The following is a 22688-nucleotide window of genomic DNA, read 5'->3' as shown; positions in this document are numbered from 1 at the left end:
TTTCAGAAACCCTTTGTTCCCTTAGTGCAATTTGTTTAAAAAAAACCTGTTCCAAGAACCAGTAATATGGATCTGAGCCTGGTGCCAAGAACCAGTAATATGTCACTGAGCCTGGTGCCAAGAACCAGTAATATGGCTCTGAGCCTGGTGCCAAGAACCAGTAATATGGCTCTGAGCCTGGTGCCAAGAACCAGTAATATGGCTCTGAGCCTGGTGCCAAGAACCAGTAATATGGCTCTGAGCCTGGTGCCAAGAACCAGTAATATGGCTCTGTCAGCCTGGTGCCAAGAACCAGTAATATGGCTCTGAGCCGGGTGCCAAGAACCAGTAATATGGCTCTGAGCCGGGTGCCATGGAACAGTAATATGGCTCGGAGTCTGGTGTCATGGACCAGTCATATGTCCCTGAGACAGTTGCCATGGACCAGTCATATGGCCCTGAGACAGGGGCCATGGACCAGTCATATGGCCTTGAAACAGATGCAAGGTTTCAGCTCTGCTTTGATCTCTCTGCAGTCTTTGTCCACAGCCAGTGGGCTGTATGCAGAGAGATGAAAGCCAAACATGGCTGCTGTCTTGCCGAAGGAGGAACAATGCTCTTCAGTTAATAGAGCTTGAACATTTAGCTAATGCGAGTGTAGTGACATTGAGAATATTCTATATATTGTATGTTTCATAATACAGAAGGAATTCATGAAGCAGGTCCAGTCCAGTGGGGTGGTCATAGTGTTCTCCCAGGCTTGGATCGAGGAGCTGTATCACCAAATCCTGGACAGGAACATGCTTGGAGAGTCTGGCTACTGGGGCACCCCTGAAGGCCAATGTCTACCTCTTATTACCATGCTTATTAGTAAGTATTGTAGTGTTTTTTCCTTAACTGCTTTCTCTGCTTTTTGTTGTTCCTTTTGTGTGTTATATTTTATGTTCTAAGATATAGAATTCAATATTCTGTTATTGCTATCTTTTCTTAGAAAAGCCACTGCTGTTATCCCCCTCCATAACTTGACAACCTCCCGACAATATTCCCAATGTCATAGTATCTCATCAGTTCTGATGGTGCTACAGTTTACAACAGGACAGGAGCAGTTTTGTGCATATATTTCCAGCAAGAATGACCGCTGTTGGTGGACCAGGCATGCCAATACATTATGATGAATAGGAAAGATGTAACTGTAAGACCAAGGAAGGAAACACATATAGGACTTTCGTATTTATACATTGTAGCCATATATGTCTGTGCCATTACTTGTACAAAACCGTTATTTCAAGTCTGTTTTCTTTAAACTCATTTTTGTGTTTTATTACTGCAGACATTGATGGCTTGGGCAGCAGCGCCATCGGTGGACAGCTTCAGGCATCCATGTTAACACAATCTCCACTTCCTTCTGACAAGAATATGGACCCAACAACCGTGGCAGGTGTGCGGGGAGAATATACTAATGTGCATGGCGCCTTCATTTCTATACATTTCTATCACTGTGGAACATAACAACTCTTACTGCAAATGCAAAATGAAGGCAATTGGTGAAATTTGGAATATCTCACTGGGCTTCTATCAAAGTGGTTGTTGGACACTTATTCCCCCCGCACAAGGTTGATGATAAATGTTTGATCGTTCAGCACCTGAACAATCACCTTGTAAAACAATATTTGAAAATGGCTTCTCTGAAGCAAACAACCTTTTTGACAAACATCCACGTTGCTTCTTTCCTTAACTTTACAGTACATATAACCCCAGTGTGGTAAAAAAAATGAGAAATGGCATGTACTCACCGTCCGTTCCCCTATTGCTCCTCTGTCCCACGCTGGTGTTCTCTCCTTTTTCGTCATGGTTTAAGAGGAAGCCCCCACACTGTAAACCATCTAGATGCCGTGGTCACTATTTACAGCTGCATTTAAGGGGTTAAACTGCCATGGTCGGCATCAACACCAATCATGACTGATGCAGAAGGGCATAGGGTATAGCGTACATCTGACGGCTGCTGCATTTTTCACTCATCGGGGGATGCTATTCACTTATATGTAAGGTCAGTAAATAGACGTATTGCTGGCCAGCCTTGAAGAGAGGATACCGGCAGGGAACAGAGGAGCAATAGGGCAATAGACAGTGAGTATATGCTTTAGGGTTTACCAACTGGAGCCATATGGAATGTTTAACATAGGGGGGTAGAAAACCCCTTCAATATTACATTGGGTATTGTGTGTGCTAGTGAATTAGGCTGCAGGGGATTTGAATGTGTTAATGAGCCAATCAGACACCCATTAAAGGTAATGATGATTCCATTGTAAAGATGGTAAATTTGCCGAGTCCACGTGTAATCTTCACCATAATAATCCTTTTTCTGTAATGCATTTTTAGTGTTTTCAATCTCTAGAATGGTAAACTAGCCTAATCTCTAATCTCTTTGCTTTCCCTGACTCAGGTGTTGCTTTTGCACGCTTTGTACTTATTGGATGCTGGAAGAACCTAATAGACACTTTGTCTGCACCACTAACTGGGCGCATGGCAGGGAGCTCCAAAGGATTATCATTTATTTTGGGTGCGGAAGGCGTGAAGGAGCAAAATCAGAAGGAAAGAGATTCTATTTGTATGAGTCTTGATGGTTTAAGGAAAGCTGCTCGTCTCAGCTGTGCCTTAGGTATGGCTTGCCTTGTTCTTTTTATTGACGTTCAAACTTGGAATCATATGTCGACGTATTATTACTTGAAATGTAGGGTTTCATGGTCTCTGGTTTAGAAAGCTGAATTACTGCTGTATGTGATGATTGCCTATCTATTATCAAGTATAGAAAGCTGCTATAGGGATCTGTCACCAGATTTCACAGTACCAGTTGCATACATTACTAAATTAATTTTAGATCTAATGAGGCTGGTGTGCATACTGTAAAAATCCACGTCAGAATGGTTTTTTGAAAGTTTAAACTAATTCTGTATCCAATTGGCCAGATTGACGGCTCAAAAATCATACCAAGAAGAATCATTTCAGGACTATTTCCAGCTTTGTCATCCAGGATCTGTACAAATCAAGTGAGAAACAAGCTGAAATAATTTTGAGGGGGAGAATTAAAAATAACAAAGCTAAAATAATTTGGCTTCTTACGTCTAAACACCCCCTCCGATAATTGGGGATGTGCTTATGATCAGAATTAGCCAATGACATTGAAAGTCTTATTCGATTGTAGTCAGTACATCATTTACAGTGATTCTGATTAACTCCATATAAAGTTTAGTTCTAGTAGAATCTTTCTGAAATATCCTCAGTCACATTTTACAGCAAAAGCCATGGACTTCAAACAAGTTACAACAAAGCAAAGGGATCTCATTTTTTAAAATTATCAGGCAGGAGAAGTGTCGAAAAAAAAATTCCAAGGCATTACATATACCTTGACTCAATGTGAAGACGTCGTCAAGAAGTGGCTTAAATATCGCACAACAGTGACATTACCTAGAACTGGACGCCCCTCAAAAACTGCTGAAAAGAAGTAAATTTGTTGGTTGCAGCCAAGAGGCCTACAGCAACATCAAAGGAGCTGCAGGAATTTCTGGGAAGTACTGGTTGTGTACTGCATTCAACAACAGCGTCTCATACTCTTTCATATGTTGGACCTGTAAGGTAGGGTCGCAAAACTGAAATATTTTCTTATAAAGAAAAACATCCAAGCTCAGCTATGTTTTGACGAAACCTACATCAAGTCTGCCAAAATCATGGGGAAAAACATGTAATGGTCTGATGATGATGGTCAGGGTTGAACTTTTTGACCATAATTCCAAAAAGTTTGTTTTGTGCAAAGCCAACATTGTGCATCACCAACAAAACACCATATCCACAGTGAAGCATGGTGGAGGCAGCATGTTATTTTGCAGCTGTTTTTCAGCAATGATAACTGGGGCTTTAGTCAGGGTGATTGGTTTCAAATTGATGTTGCAACAACGTCTTCAGGCTTCTGCTAAGAAGATCAAGATGAAATTCACATTTCAGCCAGACAACGACCCTAAGCATACTTCCAAATCAATTTAAAAGAATTTCTTTGTCAGAAGAAGATCAAAGTTTTGTAATTGCCCAGATCTGAATCCAATCGAAAATCTGTGTGTTGATCTGGGAGAGGTCTGTACATTGGAGATGTTCTTGCAATTTGACAGAATTGGAGTGCTAAAAGTTCTGAAATTATTCTTCATTTTGAGAGTAACACAGTTGGAGTAGAGTCGTATTAAGTGACTGACTGCAGAAATTTTGTTCATGGACTGAACTCCCCTTTAAGGTCTTAGATAGCCCCTTCATGTTACTTAGTGTAAGTTCTTCTGATTTCCTATAGGTATGTGTATTTTGTGAATCTGTTGAATGTTGGTATACTTGGCTTTATTTCCTTTGTATTGTATGCATCTACAGGGGTGGCTGCTAACTGTGCCTCAGCTTTAGCTCAGATGGCTGCTGCGTCCTGTGTGCAAGAGGAGAAGGACGACAAGGAAAATCATGAACAAAATGACACAATATCACAAGGTATGCTCATTGTGCAGTGTTTTAAACGCATTCTGTTACTTAATAGCAAATAGTAGGGGACAAATTTATTCAAGTGGAATTGAATTTTTACTAACATTTTCCCAAGTTACCAATTTTCTTCCTTTTTGTATCCCACATTTATAATTAAATTCACAGACTATAACTTTGCGCGCAAATCAAGTTCCCCTGAAAAATCTGCTTGATTTGCCGAATTTGAATTTTGTCTGATCCTCTCATCTTTAATTGTCCAAAATTAAAGTGGTGGAATTACAAGAATAAAGTGCTAGATACATTCTAATTTCCTAATAAAGTATCAGTTAATTTCTGTCCAAATTTACGAATGATGGGAAACTGATCATCAGAAAGTGGAGAGCACTGATTTACAAACATCGGTTTTTCTCTTTTCCACCAGTGCGAAAAGCAAAGTTTATCAAGTAGAGTGACTGCAGACTTGTGAACCCTCACAGTGTGCATAGTGCGCGTAGTCAAGTTTTTCTGGTGCCGGTGGTGAGATCGGAGGTCATGTGACCACAGTTATACAATATCCATATTCTAGGCCACATCACGACTAGATGTGTGCGATCGCTCTCAACGTGCATTGAGCACGTCTGAATGTGGCCAGAAGTGTGATCCTGTCGGCTGCATCAGAGAATCCTTACAGTGCACAGTGTGAGCGCTGTCACATAGTGACTGCAGACTTTCGTGAAAATCTTGGGACAGTGCCTTTTAAGACGGAAAAGTGACTGAAATAAAAACGCAAATGAAAACTCAGAGTCCATTTCTTTACTAAAAGTGATGTACAGACACCGAGATCTTCATGCCCCTGGGAACCTGTCACGTCATTTTTGGCATGTAAACTGTCCCCAGTTCGTTGTTAGTGCTGCAATGTGCATCACTAACGCGTTTGTTTAATTAAAAACGGTGCTGTAATCATGGGCAAAAAGCACTTTATATAGTTAGATCGTACCTGCTCATTAGTCATAGGGGTGTGCCTCATTTCGTTCAGTCACGCTTGTCACCGGCCACGCAGTTTGAAAGTTGTTTCCAGGGTTGCTCGACACTGCGCAAGCGCGGCTCCACAATGCGCAAGCGCGGGATTTCACAGCGGATTCGAGTGACATAGGCGCAACCCCGGGAACATCATTACAGTCTTTATGTGAGAATTGTGTCACAACCTGTTTGATAAATCTCCCCAAATAACCCGGAGACAGTTCTGAATTTACCAAATTGCTTTCTTTTTTTTTTTACAATCAGTTAAGCAGAAAGTGGAGCAAAAACTGGAGCAGATGGGAAAGCATGGAGGGTATCGTCTACACAATGCCCATGTTCTGTGTATGGACGCCATACTTAATGTCGGTCTGGAGATGGGAAGTCACAACCAAGATTGCTGGCCGCATGTGTTCAGGTAGAATGTGTTTACTTGTCGCCTGGGGGTGTGATACGCTCAGTTATTTTTTGTTATGTTAGTAAAATTTCAAGTAGAGTTTGTCATGGTAATAATTGTCAAGTTGAGTTTCTTCAGGATAATTCTCTGTTCTCCCTGCCAGGGTGTGTGAATATATCAGCACATTGGAGCACACGCACTTCAGTGAGGGGATATCGCAGCTACCGCTGACAATCACTCAGTCCACAGACTCGCAGGGTCTTTGCGCTGATTCTTTAGACCAAACGAAAGAACAGGAGGCTTCACTTGGGAAGAGTCCAGTCATCCAACCTGTCCCAATCCAAGAGCTTATCAAGGAGGGCAGCAAGGGTCGGTCCTTTGACTTCCGTGGAAATGCCTTGATGAGTTCAAGCAATGCTGCTAAGGCTGTGTGTACCTTGTCCACGCAAGCAGACAAGTGAGAATCCTGATTTGCTACAGATCGGTCTACGTATTGTAACATGCTTATTTTCATCCTTAAATTCCAATTGGTTAATATAAAACTTTTAATTGTGCTTAGACTATTTGAAGGCGCTGCAGACAAGCTCAATCTGGTGGCACTAAGTGGCTTTCTCTACCAGCTGAAGAAGGCTTCTCAGGCTCAACTTTTCTATTCAGTCACTGATACGGTTGACTATTCCCTTGCCATGCCAGGTGAGACTTTCCTATAATGGGAATATGAAAGTGGCAAAACCTAATCTAAAAGGGATTATATGGAGAACTCGATGGCTGGCTAAGGCTCTAGTTATGATGGCTACTTTTCCTGTGTTTATATACAGTGACACTTGTCTTCTGTAATTCACTCATGGTTTTCTACATTTACAGGTGAGATTAAATCTACTCAGGACAAAATAAGTGCTCTACATCTCTTCCGTCTTGGCGATGTCATGTTACGTATCATCCGCAGCAAATCTCGTCCTCTTCTGCACATTATGCGATGTTGGAGTATAGTGGCCCCTCATTTTGTAGAGGTAACTGTATAGTGTGTATGGTGTCCTCACCCTGTCCTGATAATGTGCTGATCTAATATAATATATAGTAATATGGTGGTCGTGGAAAGAGGGGTAAATAGGCTATCTGAGCTGAAGGGTGGCTTTTCAGAGATCCAAGAGTAAAGCTCCATTTACGCTGAAACATTTGTCATGAACATGGACTCCTAGGAACACTCATTTCATGATAATCTTGCAATGTAAACAGACTGACAGTCACTTGATGAACCAGCAAATCGCTGTTTCGTTGGGTGAAACGATCTTTTGTGCTGCACAAAGGTTCATTGTTCTTCCTCTGGAAGTAGGACATGCACTGTCCAGAACAATGGCAGCCTATGCAAACTGAATGATCTATTACAGATCATTAAAGAGAAGCTGTCAGCTGGCTTTTGCTATGTATTCTGAGGACAGCATGAGGTAGTGTTTAAAACATAGATTTCAAGGATGTGTCCCTTATCAAATTGTTGTTTACTTACAATGAAGGTTTTATCACTGGGAAAATGTCATTGCTGTAACTAGCTAACCACGTGAGCACTAGTCTGACTCCGCCTCCTCCTGTGACAAGCAGCTCACTGTCAATAGGTTGTACATACAGGGCCTGGTGTGGGCGGGATTAGCTTTCTCGGCTCTGCTACATGCTAAATCTAAGAACTGTGTCACAACTGCTGCACCCAGTAAACTAAGTGATACATTGTTGGATCCAGGGTCTCTTTGCCTGCATCATGCTGTTCTCAAATGATGTAGCAAAAACCTGCTGACAGATTCCCTTTTAAATGCACATGTGAAGAGCTGTCTGCCTCTGTAAAATATAGTTCCTTTATTGCTACAAATGAGGTGGTGTAAACCCAGCTTAGAGGGTAGTGAATTCCAGAAAAGGAGATGTCTTGGAGGAAGAACATGATGAGGAAGAATGCAAATTTTGTAGAATGGAGATTATGTATGAGGTGTACTCTAGAAGTGAAGACAGGTTGTACTATTATATAGGCTCTGTGACTGGTGCTGTTATTTTGTAGAGGAATTAATGAAGCTTTAAGCCGTTAACGACCGCCGATACGCCTTTTAACAGTGGCAGGTAAGGGGCCTTATTCCTCAGCGCCGCTTTTTAATGCTGAGAAATAAGTGTATAGCTTCCCCCAGCGTCGGAAAATTCTGGGATTTCGACTACAGAGTCGGGTCGGTTTTTATCATCCCCAGTTACGTGATCACCGTTATTCACCAAATAACGACTATCACAAAAAAAGGCAGATTTCTCATTAATTTCTCCTCTGACCTAATCTAGCATACCAGAGGAGAGAGAGAATGGGTTCCACCGAGTCCCCCCTCGATACCTCCGGCATCCCCAGACCCTCCTGCTACATCCCCAGGCTCTCCGTGTCATCTTCCTGGAAGAAAATGGCAGCCGCTGAGATCTGCCGGCAGGCACTCAGCAACAATAGCAGATTTTTCCCATTGGTTCATTTTGTTCACTGTGATAGACCCTATCACAGTGATCAAAATAAAAAAATAGTAAATCAAACCCCCCCCCCCTTTGTTAGGTAAAAATAATATAAAAAAAATGTGTTTTTTTCATTCTTTGCAGTTAGGGTTGGGGCTAGGGTTAGTGCTGGGGTTAGGGTTGGGGCTGGGTTTTGGGTTGGGGCTGGGGTTAGGGCTGGGGTTACAGTTGTGGTATTGGGGTCATGGTTGTGGTGTTGGGGTCATGGTTGTGGTGTTGGGGTTATGGTTGTTGTGTTTCTGTTGAGGTGTTGGGGTTAGAGTTGGGTGTAGGGCTGTATTTGGGTTGGAGTTACAATTACCATCGATTCCAGACAATTTTGCGTTCAAAAAGTCAAACGGTGCTCCCTCCCTTCTGAGCCTGGCCAAGCGCCCAAACGGTTGCTTTCATCCTCATATGGAGTATCGGCGTACTCAGGAGAAATAGCAAAACAAATTTTATGGTCCATTTTCTCCTAATACCCTTGTGAAAATAAAACAGTTTGGGTCTGAAGCAAATTTTTTTTGAAAACAGTTAAATGTTAATTTTTTCCTTCCACGTTGCTTTAGTTCTTGTGAAGTACTTGAAGGGTTAATAAACTTGTTGAATGTGGTTTTGTGCACCTTGAGTGGTGCAGTTTTTAGAATGGTGTCACTTTTGGGTATTTTCTTTCATATTGACCCCCCAAAGTCACTTCAAATATGAGGCGGCCCCTAAAAAAATGGTTTTGTAAATTTTGTTGGAAAAATAAGAAATTGTTTGTCAACTTTTAACCCTTATAACGGCCTAACAATAATAAAATGAGTTTCCAAAATTGTGCTGATGTAAAGTAGACATGTGGGAAATGTTATTTATTAAGTATTTTCTGTGACACGACTCTGATTTAAGGGCTCAAAAATTAAAAGTTTGAAAATTGCTAAATTTTCGCCAAATTTCCTTTTTTTTCATAAACGCAAGTTATACTGAAGAAATTTTACCACTATCATGATGTACAATAGGTTACGAAAAAATAATCTTGGAATCAGTGGGATACATTGAAGCGTTCCAGATCTATAACGTCATAAAGTGATAGTGATCAGAATTGTAAAAATTGGCCTGGTCACTAAGGGGTTCAAGTCTTTGACACAGAATTATCTCAATTATTGAAGTCTAACAGAAAATAATAATCATGTTGCCATTTATTTGATTGGTCTTTTTAGAATGTTTAAGATTACGATTAACAAAAATCTCCAGACTATGCCATAGGGGTTTGAGTTCCCAATGGAGCCCTTTTTTTCTAGAAATCACTGGTAGTCTGAGTTTACAATTTTTAATAATGTGATCTTCTCACATGACATCTGAATGTTTTTTTGATGTCCAGTTTGGCAGTCATGTACCTGTGATTTTTCCAGTCGTTACATTAGCTACATTCCTTATTACTTTCCTTCTATATCGTAGGCAGCTTGTCATAAAGAAAGGCGTGTTTCTAAGAAGGCGGTCTCCTTCATACATGACATCATGACTGAGGTTCTGATGGACTGGAACGAGCCTCAACAATTTCACTTTAATGAAGCCCTTTTCCGTCCTTTTGAGCGTATCATGCAACTCGAGTTATGTGATGAAGATGTTCAGGACCAGGTGAAGTAAAAAAAAAAGTACAAAAGACCACTGAAATGGAGGGGTTTGGTCACTTGCCTCAGGGCCAGATCTCTACTGACTGAAACTAGAGGCGTTGGACAGCCTAGCTTTAGCCCTTCATTTGACACTGGAAATATAGTTGGCAGAAATCAACTTGCAAGACTCTGTCCAGTGGCCACGTTTCTAAACTGACCTGAGAACTGCCCCTTTTGCCTTCTGACATCCATGGCTCTTCTTTTGATTGGCTTGGTGCGAACTCATCGCTTTGGTGTGTGCACCTGTAACATTGCACCAGGTAAGCTAATCAAAAGAAGAGCTTCAGATACCGTGAAGAAAGAGGCGGTTCTAACGGCCAGCGTCGGACTGGAGCACCTTGGGCCCACCAGAGAAAATCATTCTTGGGGCCCACTATGTAGCTACATAGAAATAGATACAAGACCACCAATTGTGGGGTAAAAAGCGCAAATATCAGGGTATAATATAAGGTAGTTCACGTCTTAATTATGTAGCAAGGGTTGGGGTAGCCCCCTCACAGAATATAATGTAGCCCCCTCATAAAATATAATGCAGTCCCCTCTCATAGAATATAATGCAGCACCCCACAAAATATAATGCAACCCCCTCAGGTATGACGCAGTCCCCACCATAGAATATAATGTAGCACCCCCATAGGGTATAATGCAGCCCCCCTCATATAGTATAATGCAACCCACCACAGAATATAATGTAGTCTCCTGAGAGAATGCAGTTCCACCACAGAATATAATGCAGCCCCCCCATAGAGTATACTGTAGCCCCCTCATATAGTATGATGTAGCCCCCCATAATATAATGTAGTACCCTGAGTATAATGCAGTCCCCCCACAGAATATAATGTAGCCCCCCAGGGCCGTATTTAGAGTTTCTGCTGCCCTAGGCACCTTTAGTGCTGCCTCCCCCTTTGGTGAGTATGACACTATCGGCAGTGACTTTGGCAAGAATCGCTGATGTGAAAGTCGCCTTTTGCAGCAGATCCGGCAGTTTTTCTGCATCTGCCGCGTAACGGATCACTTACAGCAACACTGCGTTCGGCCTCATTCATTCCCTATGGGATTTGCGGCACTTGCCGTGATCTGGCAAATGTGGTACCATACCTCCCAACTTTTGGAGAAGAGAAGGAGGTATAAAGTTTGCGGCACGCGTAGTGCGCCGCGGCAAATTTTAGGCCACGCCTCTGACCACACCCATTTCACAACTAGTCACACCCATATCCACGTCCCAACCACAGCCATTTAGCACTGCTGATCACACTGTTTTATATACAATAATTATAAACAAAAAAAATATGGCCACACAGTGCTCTATACTGTATAATGGCCACACATGATGCTCAATACTGTATAACGGCCACCACACATGATGCTCCATACTGTATAATGGCCACACACTGTTCTCCATACTGTATAATGGCCACACATGATGCTCAATACTGTATAATGGCCACACATGATGCTCCATAATGTATAATGGCCACACATGATGCTCCATAATGTATAATGGCCACACATAGTGCTCCATACTGTATAACGGCCACACACAGTTCTCCATACTGTATAATGATCCCACATGATGCTCAATACTGTATAATGGCCACAAATGATGCTCCATACTGTATAACGGCCACACATGATGCTCCATACTTTATAATGTCCATTGGCCACACATGATGCTCCATACTGTATAATGGCCACACACAGTTTTCCATACTGTATAATGATCCCACATGATGCTCAATACTGTATAATGACCCCCCCCCCTCCTGTATGCATGGCTCATCTCCCTCCCATCCCATATGCATGGCTCATATGTATCCCCCCCTCCTGTATGCATGGCTCATGTCCCCCCCCCCCTGTATGCATGGCTTATATCCCCCCCCCCCCCCTGTGTGCATGGCTCATATTCCCCCCGCCCCCTGTATGCATGGCTCATATTCCCCCTGTATGCATGGCTCATATTCCCCCCTGTATGCATGGCTCATATTCCCCCCTGTATGTATGGCTTATATTCCCCCCCTGTATGCATGGCTCATATTCCCCCCCTGTATGCATGGCTCATATTCCCCCCCTGTATGCACGGCTCATATTCCCCCCCCCTGTATGCATGGCTCATATTCCCCCCCCCCCTGTATGCATGGCTCATATTCCCCCCCCTGTATGCATGGCTCATATTCCCCCCCCCCTGTATGCATGGCTCACATCCCCCGTATGCATGGCTCATATTCCCCCCCCCCCCCCGTATGCATGGCTCATATCCCCCCGTATGCATGGCTCATATCCCCCCGTATGCATGGCTCATATCCCCCCGTATGCATGGCTCATCTCTCCTTCATCACCCCGTCCCTCATACTCACCTGTCCCTCACCGCGCGGTCGTGGCGACATCCCTCTGGCTCGTGTCCCGACTCCCGGCGCAGCACCTTCTTCCTGCGTGAGCGGTCATGTGATACCGCTCATTAAGGTCATGAATATGCGCATATTCATGACCTTAATGAGCGGTACCACGTGACCGCTCGTTCAGGACGAGCTGCAGACGCCGAGACAGGCATCGCTGGAGCAGGGTGAGTATCGTCTTCAAGGAGGGTGGGTGGGAGGCGGGCGGGCGGCCGGGGGAGGGCCCTGGAGCAGTGGGGGCCCTAGGCAGCTGCTGGCCAGTATGCCAGCAGGTGTCAGTGCCTGGGCCCACCGGAGAATCCTCCGGTTCTCCGCTGGGCCAGTCCGAGCCTGCTCACTGCTGCCGTCCAGTAGCTATGGAATACTGACGTGACCGATAGAACGGGTCCTGCAAATCAGTTATCAACAAGTCTAATCTGAAAGCAATATTTTTTCAGCTCTATGGAATTGTATGCTGCACTAGAATTTACCATATACAGTGGGGAAAAAATGTATTTAGTCAGCCACCAATTGTGCAAGTTCTCCCACTTACAAAGATGAGAGAGGCCTGTAATTGACATCATAGGTAGACCACAACTATGAGAGTCAAAATGAGAAAATAAATCCAGAAAATCACCTTGTCTGATTTGGCAAGATTTATTTTGCAAATTATGGTGGAAAATAAGTATTTGGTCATTAACAAAAGTTCATCTCAATATTTTGTGTTATATCCTTTGTTGGCAAGGACAGAGGTCAAATGTTTTCTGTAAGTCTTCACAAGGTTGGCACACACATTGTTGGTGGTATGTTGGCCCATTCCTCCATGCAGATCTCCTCTAGAGCAGTGATATTTTGGGCCTGTCACTGGGCAACACAGGCTTTCAACTCCCTTCAAAGGTTTTCTATGGGGTTGAGATCTGGTGACTGGCTAGGCCACTTCAAGACCTTCATATGCTTTTTACGAAGCCACTCCTTCATTGTACTGGCGGTGTGCTTGGGATCATTATCATGTTGAAAAACCCATCCACGTTTCATCTTCCTTGTCTTTGCTGATGGAAGGAGGTTTGCACTCAAAATCTTATGATACATGGCCCCATTCATTCTTTCATGTACACGGATCAGTCATCCTGGTCCCTTTGCAGAGAAACAGCCTCAGAGTATGATGTTGCCACCCCTGTGTTTCACAGTAGGTATGGCGTTCTTTGGATGCAACTCAGCGTTCTGTCTCCTCCAAACAAGAAGAGTTTTGTTTCTACCAAACAGTTCTACTTTGGTTTCATCAGACCATATGACATTCTCCCAGTACTCTTCTGGATAATCCAAATGCTCTCTAGCAAACTTCAGATGGGCCCAGACATGTACTTGCTTAAGCAGGGAGACACGTCTGGCACTGCAGGATCTGAGTCCTTGGTGGCATAGTGTATTACTGATGGTAGCCTTTGTTACAGTGATCCCAGCTCTATGCAAGTCATTCACTAGTTCCCCCCGTGTGGTTTTTGACCCCACGGGGTGAGGATCTTGCGTGGAGCCCCAGATCGAGGGAGATTATCAGTGGTCTTGTAATGTCTTCCATTTTCTTATTATTGCTCCCACAGTTGATTTCATCACACCAAGCTGCTTACCTATTGCAGATTCAGTCTTCCCAGCCTGGTGCAGGGCTACAATTTTGTTTCTGGTGTTCTTCAACAGCTCTTTGGTCTTCACCATAGTGGAGTTTGGAGTGTGACTGTTTAAGGTTGTGGACAGGTGTCTTTTATACTGATAAGATCAAACAGGTGCCATTACTACAGGTAATGAGTGGAGGACAGAGGAGCCTCTTAAAGAAGTTGTTACAGGTCTGTGAGAGCTAGAAATCTTGCATGTTTGTGGGTGACCGAATACTTATTTTCCACCATAATATGCAAAATAAATCTTGCCAAATCAGACAAGGTGATTTTCTGGATTTGTTTTCTCAGTTTGACTCTCATAGTTGTGGTCTACCTATCATGTCAATTACAGACCTCTCTCATCTTTTTAAGTGGGAGAACTTGCACAATTGGTGACTGACTAAATAAATACGTTTTTTCCCCACTGTAAATCCAATTTATGCTTAATATGTGAAATTTCTCATTTTTTTATTTTGTGAAAGTGCTAAATATGAAATGTTACTTCTATGGCAAACTTGTGATACAAACATGGTTATCTGGTGTGTTTCTTTATTTGACTTTCAGGTGGTGACATCAATTGGTGAACTGGTAGAAGTGTGTTCTCCTCGGATCCAGTCCGGATGGAGACCTTTGTTTAGTGCCCTAGAAACTGTACATAGCAGCAAGTCTGATATTAAAGAGTATCTTGTCGGAGAGTACTCTATGGGTACGTTGGAAGCGCAGTAACACGTTGCTCCCTATTGGAAAATTTTTACAAAATTTTGCATCGCAGAGATTTTAAATCAGTGTTTTCCTTTAGATATGTGCTTGTATACATCTTAAACCTACCGTATTTTTCGGACTATAAGATGCACCCAGGTTTTAGAGGTGGAAAATAGGGAAAAAAAAATATTTGCAGCAAACAAATGTGGTAAAATATTTAATAACATAAATAACATACTGTTATATTATTATATGTATGTCAATGGCCACACTAAGCTGAATGTGCCTGCCCTCGTCAGATCGCAAAATCAATTTTGAGCCACAAATATGATTCCATTTTTTTTTCTTACAAAACGTTAAGCTTTTATGAAAAATCAAATAAAGATGCTTATGAGTGTAAAGTGCAGGTTGGCATTTTCAGAATGTGCTTTGTTTTCAGAAATATTGGGGGTCTCCCTTTTTTTGGTTTTTATTGTTGTCAAAAGTGTGAAAGTTGTGTAACACTACCTGGCAGTAAGAGCTAACTTACTTTCTACTCATATTCATACTAAGGGCTTGTTTCCACTTGCGAGAAACACGTCCGTGTCTCGCATGTGTAAACCAAGCTCTGGCACCGGCACTTTGGAGCGGAGCGTGCAGCTCCATGTGTTCCTATGTGGCCGCATGCTCCGCTCTGGAATGCCGGCGCCAGAGCTTGGTTTCCACATGCGAGACACGGACGTGTTTCTCGCAAGTGGAAACAAGCCCTAAATCCCATAGTAGATCTCAATTGCACTATGTGATGGCTAAACTGGAGCAAGGTAGTGATAAATTACTGTCACCTGACTATATTTCCATAGTCCTGCGACTCCCATAGGATTCTACGGTAGTCTGGTCAATATTGCTGACCCTGGAAAACAGTCGGTTATTATGAAACTATTGGACTGTGACCTAATCAATGTGGGGGTGAGAGTGGAAGAAAAGGAAGTGTTTGAATGTTATGAATATATTGCTGGCATTCTCTATAGATTGCAGTGACTGTGCAGTTAACTTTTCACTGTTGAGGACATACTAGGAAAGACTAGCAGTGAAAAGAATATTGCAGATAAGGTAGCTTTAAAGGCAGTCTGTCACCGGGTTTGTGCTATTTAATATGACAGTATTTTATCAAACGTACAACTAACAGACAAGTAAGTAAAACATCAATAGTATCAGAGTCTCTGCCCCTATATTATGCTGCTTTCAGATTACATAGCAAGAACCTTGCGACAGATTCACTTTAAAGCCCAGTATCTTGGCTATGAAATTATACCTGGGCTTGTAGCTTGAGGCACAGCACCCATTTTAAATGGAAAATCATGAAAAGTTTTATCTCCTGGATCTGTGTATGTAAGGAAGCAGTTGGAAGAGGGAAAACTGCAAATTATATCAGGAAGAAGGATCACAGCCTGTTAATGCCATTTGTCTTCCTGTATGACCTGTTATCGTTCCTTTACCATTAAAGAGCAGTAGTAGATTCAAATTGTTTGAAAGCCTTTATGAATGTAAAGAGCTGGGTCATATTTTCACAATGGGTCACGTATCTGCTTTTAGAAAGTATTGTATTTGGTTATGGGCGTTGTGGGTAGGCAGTTTGGAAAATCTCAGATGGAAGGTATGTGTCACCGAGGTGGCTAGCCTCAGTGATGTAGGTCTCAGAATGAAGGCTGCAGTAATGGCAGGTTGCTGAGAAGTTGGGGTTGTTGTTTTTTTTTTTTACCGGATTTTGGGTCTGGGATTTAGGAGTGACCAAATAGCCTGGGTGGGAATGGTCAGTCAGATACCTTCGTTTTTTGTAGTTTCTATTAAAGACTGCTAAATCAGCTCTGGTGGGGTTGGTGTTTGGAGAGGCAGTTAGTCTAGTTGCTGATCCACCTGAGAGAGGAGCAGGGCCTGTGTCACTGCAAGGGTGAGAAACTGTGTGCTTATGGTAATTTGCATACCCAGAGAAGGGACTGATTGATTTCTTTGGTTCCTTTTGTTTGAATACTATGAAGGTTTATTATGTTTAATAAACCTCACTTTGTTTGACAAGAACCCTGTGCCTGTGTATACCTGACGCTCTACCAGAAAGTGAGTGATCCTTACAACTGGTGGATGAAGTGTGGGTGTGAAGTCCCAAACATCAAAGACGAGTGCAGTATAAAGGCTGAATGTCCTGGGTAAAGGCAGCTGCAGCACTTCAAACACAGTGTCTTCTCTGGGTAGGCAAATCAAGCACATGGTCTCTCATCCTTGCAGTGACAACACCACACCCATCTTAGGCTTCTTTCACACTTCCGTCTTCTGGGGGCCGTCGCAATCCGTCGTTATGGCAAAAAAACTGATCCTGCAAATGTGCCCACAGGATCCTTTTTTTTTGCCATTGACTTGAACTAGCGACGGATGGACACACGTCGCATCCGTCGTGCGACGGATCCGTCGTGTTTTTGCGGACCGTCGAGACGAAAAAACGTTCAATGTAACGTTTTTTCGTCTGTCGAATCCGCCAGTTCTGACCGCGCATGCGCGGCCGGAACTCCGCCCCCTCCTCCCCGGAACTCACAATGAGCAGCGGATGCGTCGTAAGACTGCATCCGCTGCCCACGTTGTGCACAATGTCCATTGGTACGTCGGGCCGACTGTTTGTGACCGCCCCGTACCAACGGAAATGTGAAAGAAGCCTTAGCTGATTAAGCTCTCCTTTATAGGAGCTGCAAAAGCTGGATTGGAGGTATGGTCGCTCCTAAATTCCAGATTCAAAATCCAGTCAAACAAAAAAAAAAAAACAATTAAACTGCCATTACTGGAGCCTTCATTCTGGATTCCAGGACATTTACAACACCAAGGCCAGCCACCTCGGTAGCAGACTACCCTGCATGTTCCAAGTTGCTCTGTAACGATAATCTTCTGCTGATAAAATGCTGATTTTATTGAAACTGCAAAACCCAGCCCACTAAGTGACACATCACTCTGCTCCTTCATTATGGTGCTCTCAGATTACAGAGTAAGAACCTGGTGGCAATTCCCTTTAAATTCTCTTAAGTCCTGGACAATCCCTAAGATTGTATGGCTTGGTACTTTCAAAAGAGACCCTTTTAAATCAGGTCTTTAACATTCATCGTTTGACTTTGCACGTTAGTGGAAACGATTGTGAAAATGATTGCATTGAGTAAGTGTGGTGTTGTCCTTCATTTTTCTAACCCACTAATGTATTGTTTCTTAGGGAAGCGCCAAGCTCCGGTGTTCGACGTGTTTGAAGCATTCCTGAACACTGACAACATTCAAGTCTTTGCCAATGCAGCCACTGATTACATTATGTGCCTTATGAAATTTGTGAAAGGATTAGGTATATATTTTTAAATTCTGTCTGTGCTATGCTTGTTAGCTGGGAGTGTGTATTGTCACCAAAGAACATCGGTGGTGTTATAAGGTGGACGGTGGGTATTCTGTAGGATCGCTTTTCTGTGCCTTCACCTACCCTGAGTGCGGCATGCTGTTCTATTTAGGAGAAAAAAAATTAACTGCACTTCTCAATGGTAGAGTAACGCCAATCAAAACATATATAAACATCTCACCTGGCTATTGCCCCATCTACTAAAGTCCAGATTAACCCTTTAGTGACCAAGCCAATTTTGATATTAACCCCTTTCTGACGTTGGACGGGATAGTACGTCCGAAGCCCCGCTTTGAGGTGGGCTACGGCAGTGAGCCCACCTCAAAGCTGCGACATGTCAGCTGTTTTGAACAGCTAACACGTGCACGCAGTAGGCGCGAGTGGAATTGTGATCTGGTCGCTCCTATTAGCTAGTTAAATGCTGCTGTCAAACTCTGACAGCAGCATTTAACATGCGCTTCCGGCCATCGAGCCAGAAATACGCGCACCGCTGACCCCTGTCATGTGATTGGGGGTCAGCAGTACGTCGGCATGGCAACCAGAGATCTCCCTGAGACCTCTATGGTTGTTGATGCTGGATTGCTATGAGCTCCACCCTGTGGTCGGCGCTCATAGCAATGCAGTAATTCTGCTACATAGGGGTGATCAGAGCATCGCCTCTATGTAGCAGAGCCGATCAGGCTATGCCAGCTTCTAGCCTCCCAAAGTAAAAAAAGTGTTTTAAAATTTTTTATTTTTTTCATATTTTTAAGTTCAAATCACCACCCTTTCGCCCCATTCAAGATAAAACAATAAAAATCAAACCTACACAAATTTGGTATCGCCGCGTTCAGAATCGCCCGATCCATCAATAAAAAAAAAAATTAACCTGATCGCTAAACAGAGTAGCGAGAAAAAAATCAAAACATCAGAATTATGTTTTTTTTGTCTGCCGCGACATTGCATTAAAATGTAAAAACAGGCGACCAAAAGAACGTATCTGTACAAAAATGGTATCATTAAAAATTCAGCTCGGCATGCAAAAATTATCACTTAGATAAAAAATAACCTAGACATGTTTGGTGTCTATGAACTCCTAATGACCTGGAGAATCATAATGGCAGGTCAGTTTTAGCATTTAGTGAATATAGCAAAAAAGCCAAACGAAAAAACAAGTGTGGGATTGCACTTTTTTGCAATTTCACTGAACTTGTTTTTTTTTTTTTTCCCATTTTCGAGTACACAACATTTAAAAACCAATGGTGTAGTTCAAACGTACAACTCGTACCCCAAAAAATCAGCCCTCACATGGCCATATTGACGGAAAAATAAAAAAGTTATGGCTCTGGGAAGGAGGGGAGCGAAAAACGAAAAAGCAAAAACGAAAAAAAGCTCCGGTCATGAAGGAGTTAATGACCAAGCCAGTTTTTAAAATTCTGACCACTGTCACTTTATGAGATTATAACTCTGGAATACTTTAACGGATCTCACTGATTCTGAGATTGTTTTTTTTCATGACTCATTGTTCTTAATGGTAGTGCTATCATTTGTTTGATATGACTTTTGTTTACTTTTGAAAAAATTCTGAAATGTTGCAAAAAATGTGAAAATTTAGCAATTTTCATACTTTTAATTCTTATGCCCTTAAATCTGAGAGTTATGTCACAGAAAATAGTATTTTGGTTTCTCCACATAAATATTTTATTCCCGTTTCATGAAATCTGATTATTTCAATACTTTCTGGAGTCCATGTCTTTTCAGATTTGGAGGATTAGTATATCTAGCTGTCCTTAGGAGTGGAGAAGACTTGTTTTTTTCACTGGACAACCTCTTTAAATGCTTTAGAATAATTGAGACATCTCTGGTGTCATTGGTTTTGTATTATACAAAGTTTGTGCAATACCCATTATTTTTAAGGATGTTGAAGCAGAACAGTCCTCCACATAGATTCCTGGCCTGTAAACACCAGGGCACAACACAGGATTGGCCAGCAATACATGAATACATACGGAGCTGCAGAAAGTGCTACTTTTATTAGTTATGTTTGCTTTCTCTAGAACCCAAAATAATATAATAACGGTACTGAATATGATTTTCAGGTGAGAATGATTGCAAAGAAATTGGAGATTGTATACCATCGTCTGCTTCATCATCCACAGACCTCTGCCTACCGGCTTTAGATTATTTGAGAAAATGTTCTCAGGTAAAATAATTAATTTATTCTCTGCAGATCATCAAAAGCTTTTTAAATATTTCATATGTCTGGTTACTACAGTGAAATGTAAACTGGACCCAAAATATTAGAAACGCTTTTCAGGCATAACTTTGTGAAATTCTTGGCAGCTTTTCGACATTACTGTGCCGAACAGAAGTGTCGCAACTCATCTGTTGGGTGACCCGAGATCAGGGGTTTCTTCCCGGTCCCTAACACTAGGGGGCACCCTGGCTTCCTCTATTCCCTGGGATACTTCTGAAGGTGTAGATGCCGGGTGGGGGGTAGGACGCCACTCTTGCCTTTTCTCCTGAATCAGCCCTCCATCTGTTCCCTTCCACCACCCAGGGAAGAGGGGAGCTGCCGTGCACCACAGTACACCAACCTGACAAACAAGGGGTAGCTGAAAATACCAGGCATACAAATATTCACTCACCTATAACAGAGGAATGAATGAACAGAGGGAGTGGAGGATGGGGGAAAAAAACACAATAAGAGAAGGAAATTATCACACTTACAGACCCACGTGACAGTCACAGTTAACTCATCCAAACTCCTTCTCATATAACCTCCAAACAACTCTCCTCCCAGACATGCAGCAAAAGCTACCTCTGATATGGGTTTCAATCAGGACCCAGATTATATTGGGATGGGAGTGACTAGCTCAGACTCCCAGAGTTTCCAACATGGCCGATAAACCCCTGGTCTGCCAAATGAAATAAACACCATTTAAAAAGGAGATGAAGTGCTTCTCAGTGCAGGAGTAGGAGAAATCAGATGCTGCGGTCTTCTGGCTCCTCTCTGTTGCGTTAACCCTGTGACAAGAAGTTTATGAATAGATATTTAAAGTACATGTCCATAAACCAAGAAACCTTATAATAAAATGATGGTTTATTTAATATACAGCTACTGGCTAAAATCTACAAGATGCCAATGAAACCAATCTTCTTGTGTGGGCGCCTGAGCACTTTACCCCGCCGAGTTCAAGAAAGATCAGGAAGCAGTGAAGATGGCATTGATGCGGTGTTATCCGAGTTTGATGACGACACCGGTAGGTTTAGCATTCCACTTTTCTAATACCCAAGAATCAGTACAGAAAACATAGTACACTACTAAACTTTATTACTGTTCATCCCACTTTACCTCCTGTAGTGGTGATGCCGCAGTGATATTCACAACAGTATAAACCGCTGCTGCTATCACTGTGAAAAATGTGTAATGTGTGTTTCTGCTATGTTTTTTTTTTCTTTTTTCTGTGTTTTTACCTTTTCATTTTAGTGTAATGAGGCAACACACCTATTCTTAATAGTATGTGTGTCACTAGTGGGCTGTAAGCCAGACGCTGTGCACTACATGTGTGTGACCAGCACCTTCTACAAGCCTTTTCTGTGTGCAGTTTTAATACTAAGGCTAGATTCACACTGCTTTAACAGCAGCCCGTTCAACAAATACGTTAACGGGCTGCTGTTAACGCAAGTACCGACTTGTCACATTGCTAGCGCAGATAGAGAATCTGCTAGCTCTATCTACACTAGCAGTGACGGACCCGGAAACGCTGCAGCCCGCGTCCCAGGGTCCGTCACTCAATGACGGCACATGGCTAGCGCACGCCCATTGTGGGAGTGCGCTAGCGATGCGTCCAACATAGAACTTAATGGCGGCGTTAACAGGCTACGTTACACTGCGTTATGCCGCTGTGTAACATAGTCTGTCTAACGGATGCCACAGACGCAGTGTGAACCCAGCCTAAGCGACTACCCCCTCCATGAATAGTAGATGGTTGTTTCATCAGTATTTTGCACCTTCGTTGCATCAGATTTTATCCACGGGGTTCCGCTGCATCCTGTAAGTGGATTAGTTTTCTGACCTGTGGTGTTAAATGCGGCTGCCTTTTTCTGTTATGTTTTTGGCCTAAAGTAACCCGAACACAGTTGGCTAAGGGGGTCTAAGTTCATGCGAGCTCCCCAAATTTAACACAGTGTTTGGGCATTGTGATCAATACTATCAGGGCTAACGTTATACTGTCTGCAGCATTAGTAAATGTGGCCATGGTATTTCAGGCCTTTTTTTGGACGTCTTTTTCCTTTCTGAATCTTTCCGTAATTAAAACGTTTTTATTCTCTTTCCACCTTCCGCACATGAAGAAGTTGTGTGTCCGGTTAGTAAGTGTGGTCTGTCGGTTTCCTTTTCTTTAGGTCTTATTGATGTATGGATAAACCTTTTAGAACAACTTACCGCCGCTGTTTCCAATTGTCCTCGTCAGCATCAACCACCCACCTTGGATTTACTCTTTGAGTTATTGAGAGAAGTTGCCAAAGTGCCCGGTAAATGTATTACTACACTAAAAT

The 22688-nt window shown here is 42.7% G+C and overlaps 1 protein-coding gene and 1 long non-coding RNA gene across 3 annotated transcripts in view; one reads left to right on the top strand and one right to left on the bottom strand.

The window, feature by feature from the left end:
- LOC143807584 (uncharacterized) overlaps nucleotides 1–22688 on the bottom strand; it is a 1151218-nt gene that overhangs the window by 615224 nt on the left and 513306 nt on the right. The window lies entirely within an intron of this gene.
- The window catches only part of ARFGEF3 (ARFGEF family member 3), a 110100-nt gene that overhangs the window by 59222 nt on the left and 28190 nt on the right, over nucleotides 1–22688 (top strand). For both annotated transcript variants that reach the window (XM_077289258.1, XM_077289257.1), the window contains exons 14-27: nucleotides 684–849; nucleotides 1310–1417; nucleotides 2423–2638; nucleotides 4387–4497; nucleotides 5752–5902; nucleotides 6045–6338; nucleotides 6441–6574; nucleotides 6746–6891; nucleotides 9821–10000; nucleotides 14618–14759; nucleotides 17979–18101; nucleotides 20228–20331; nucleotides 21247–21391; nucleotides 22536–22664. In XM_077289258.1, the coding sequence (XP_077145373.1) occupies nucleotides 684–849; nucleotides 1310–1417; nucleotides 2423–2638; nucleotides 4387–4497; nucleotides 5752–5902; nucleotides 6045–6338; nucleotides 6441–6574; nucleotides 6746–6891; nucleotides 9821–10000; nucleotides 14618–14759; nucleotides 17979–18101; nucleotides 20228–20331; nucleotides 21247–21391; nucleotides 22536–22664 (2149 nt within the window). The remainder of the gene's footprint in view (nucleotides 1–683; nucleotides 850–1309; nucleotides 1418–2422; nucleotides 2639–4386; nucleotides 4498–5751; nucleotides 5903–6044; nucleotides 6339–6440; nucleotides 6575–6745; nucleotides 6892–9820; nucleotides 10001–14617; nucleotides 14760–17978; nucleotides 18102–20227; nucleotides 20332–21246; nucleotides 21392–22535; nucleotides 22665–22688) is intronic.

Source organism: Ranitomeya variabilis, chromosome 2 (assembly GCF_051348905.1).
Source record: "Ranitomeya variabilis isolate aRanVar5 chromosome 2, aRanVar5.hap1, whole genome shotgun sequence".
NCBI classification, from domain to species: Eukaryota; Metazoa; Chordata; class Amphibia; order Anura; family Dendrobatidae; genus Ranitomeya; species Ranitomeya variabilis.
Note: the sequence above shows the minus strand (reverse complement) of the source record. Positions and strands in the feature narration are given on the sequence as shown.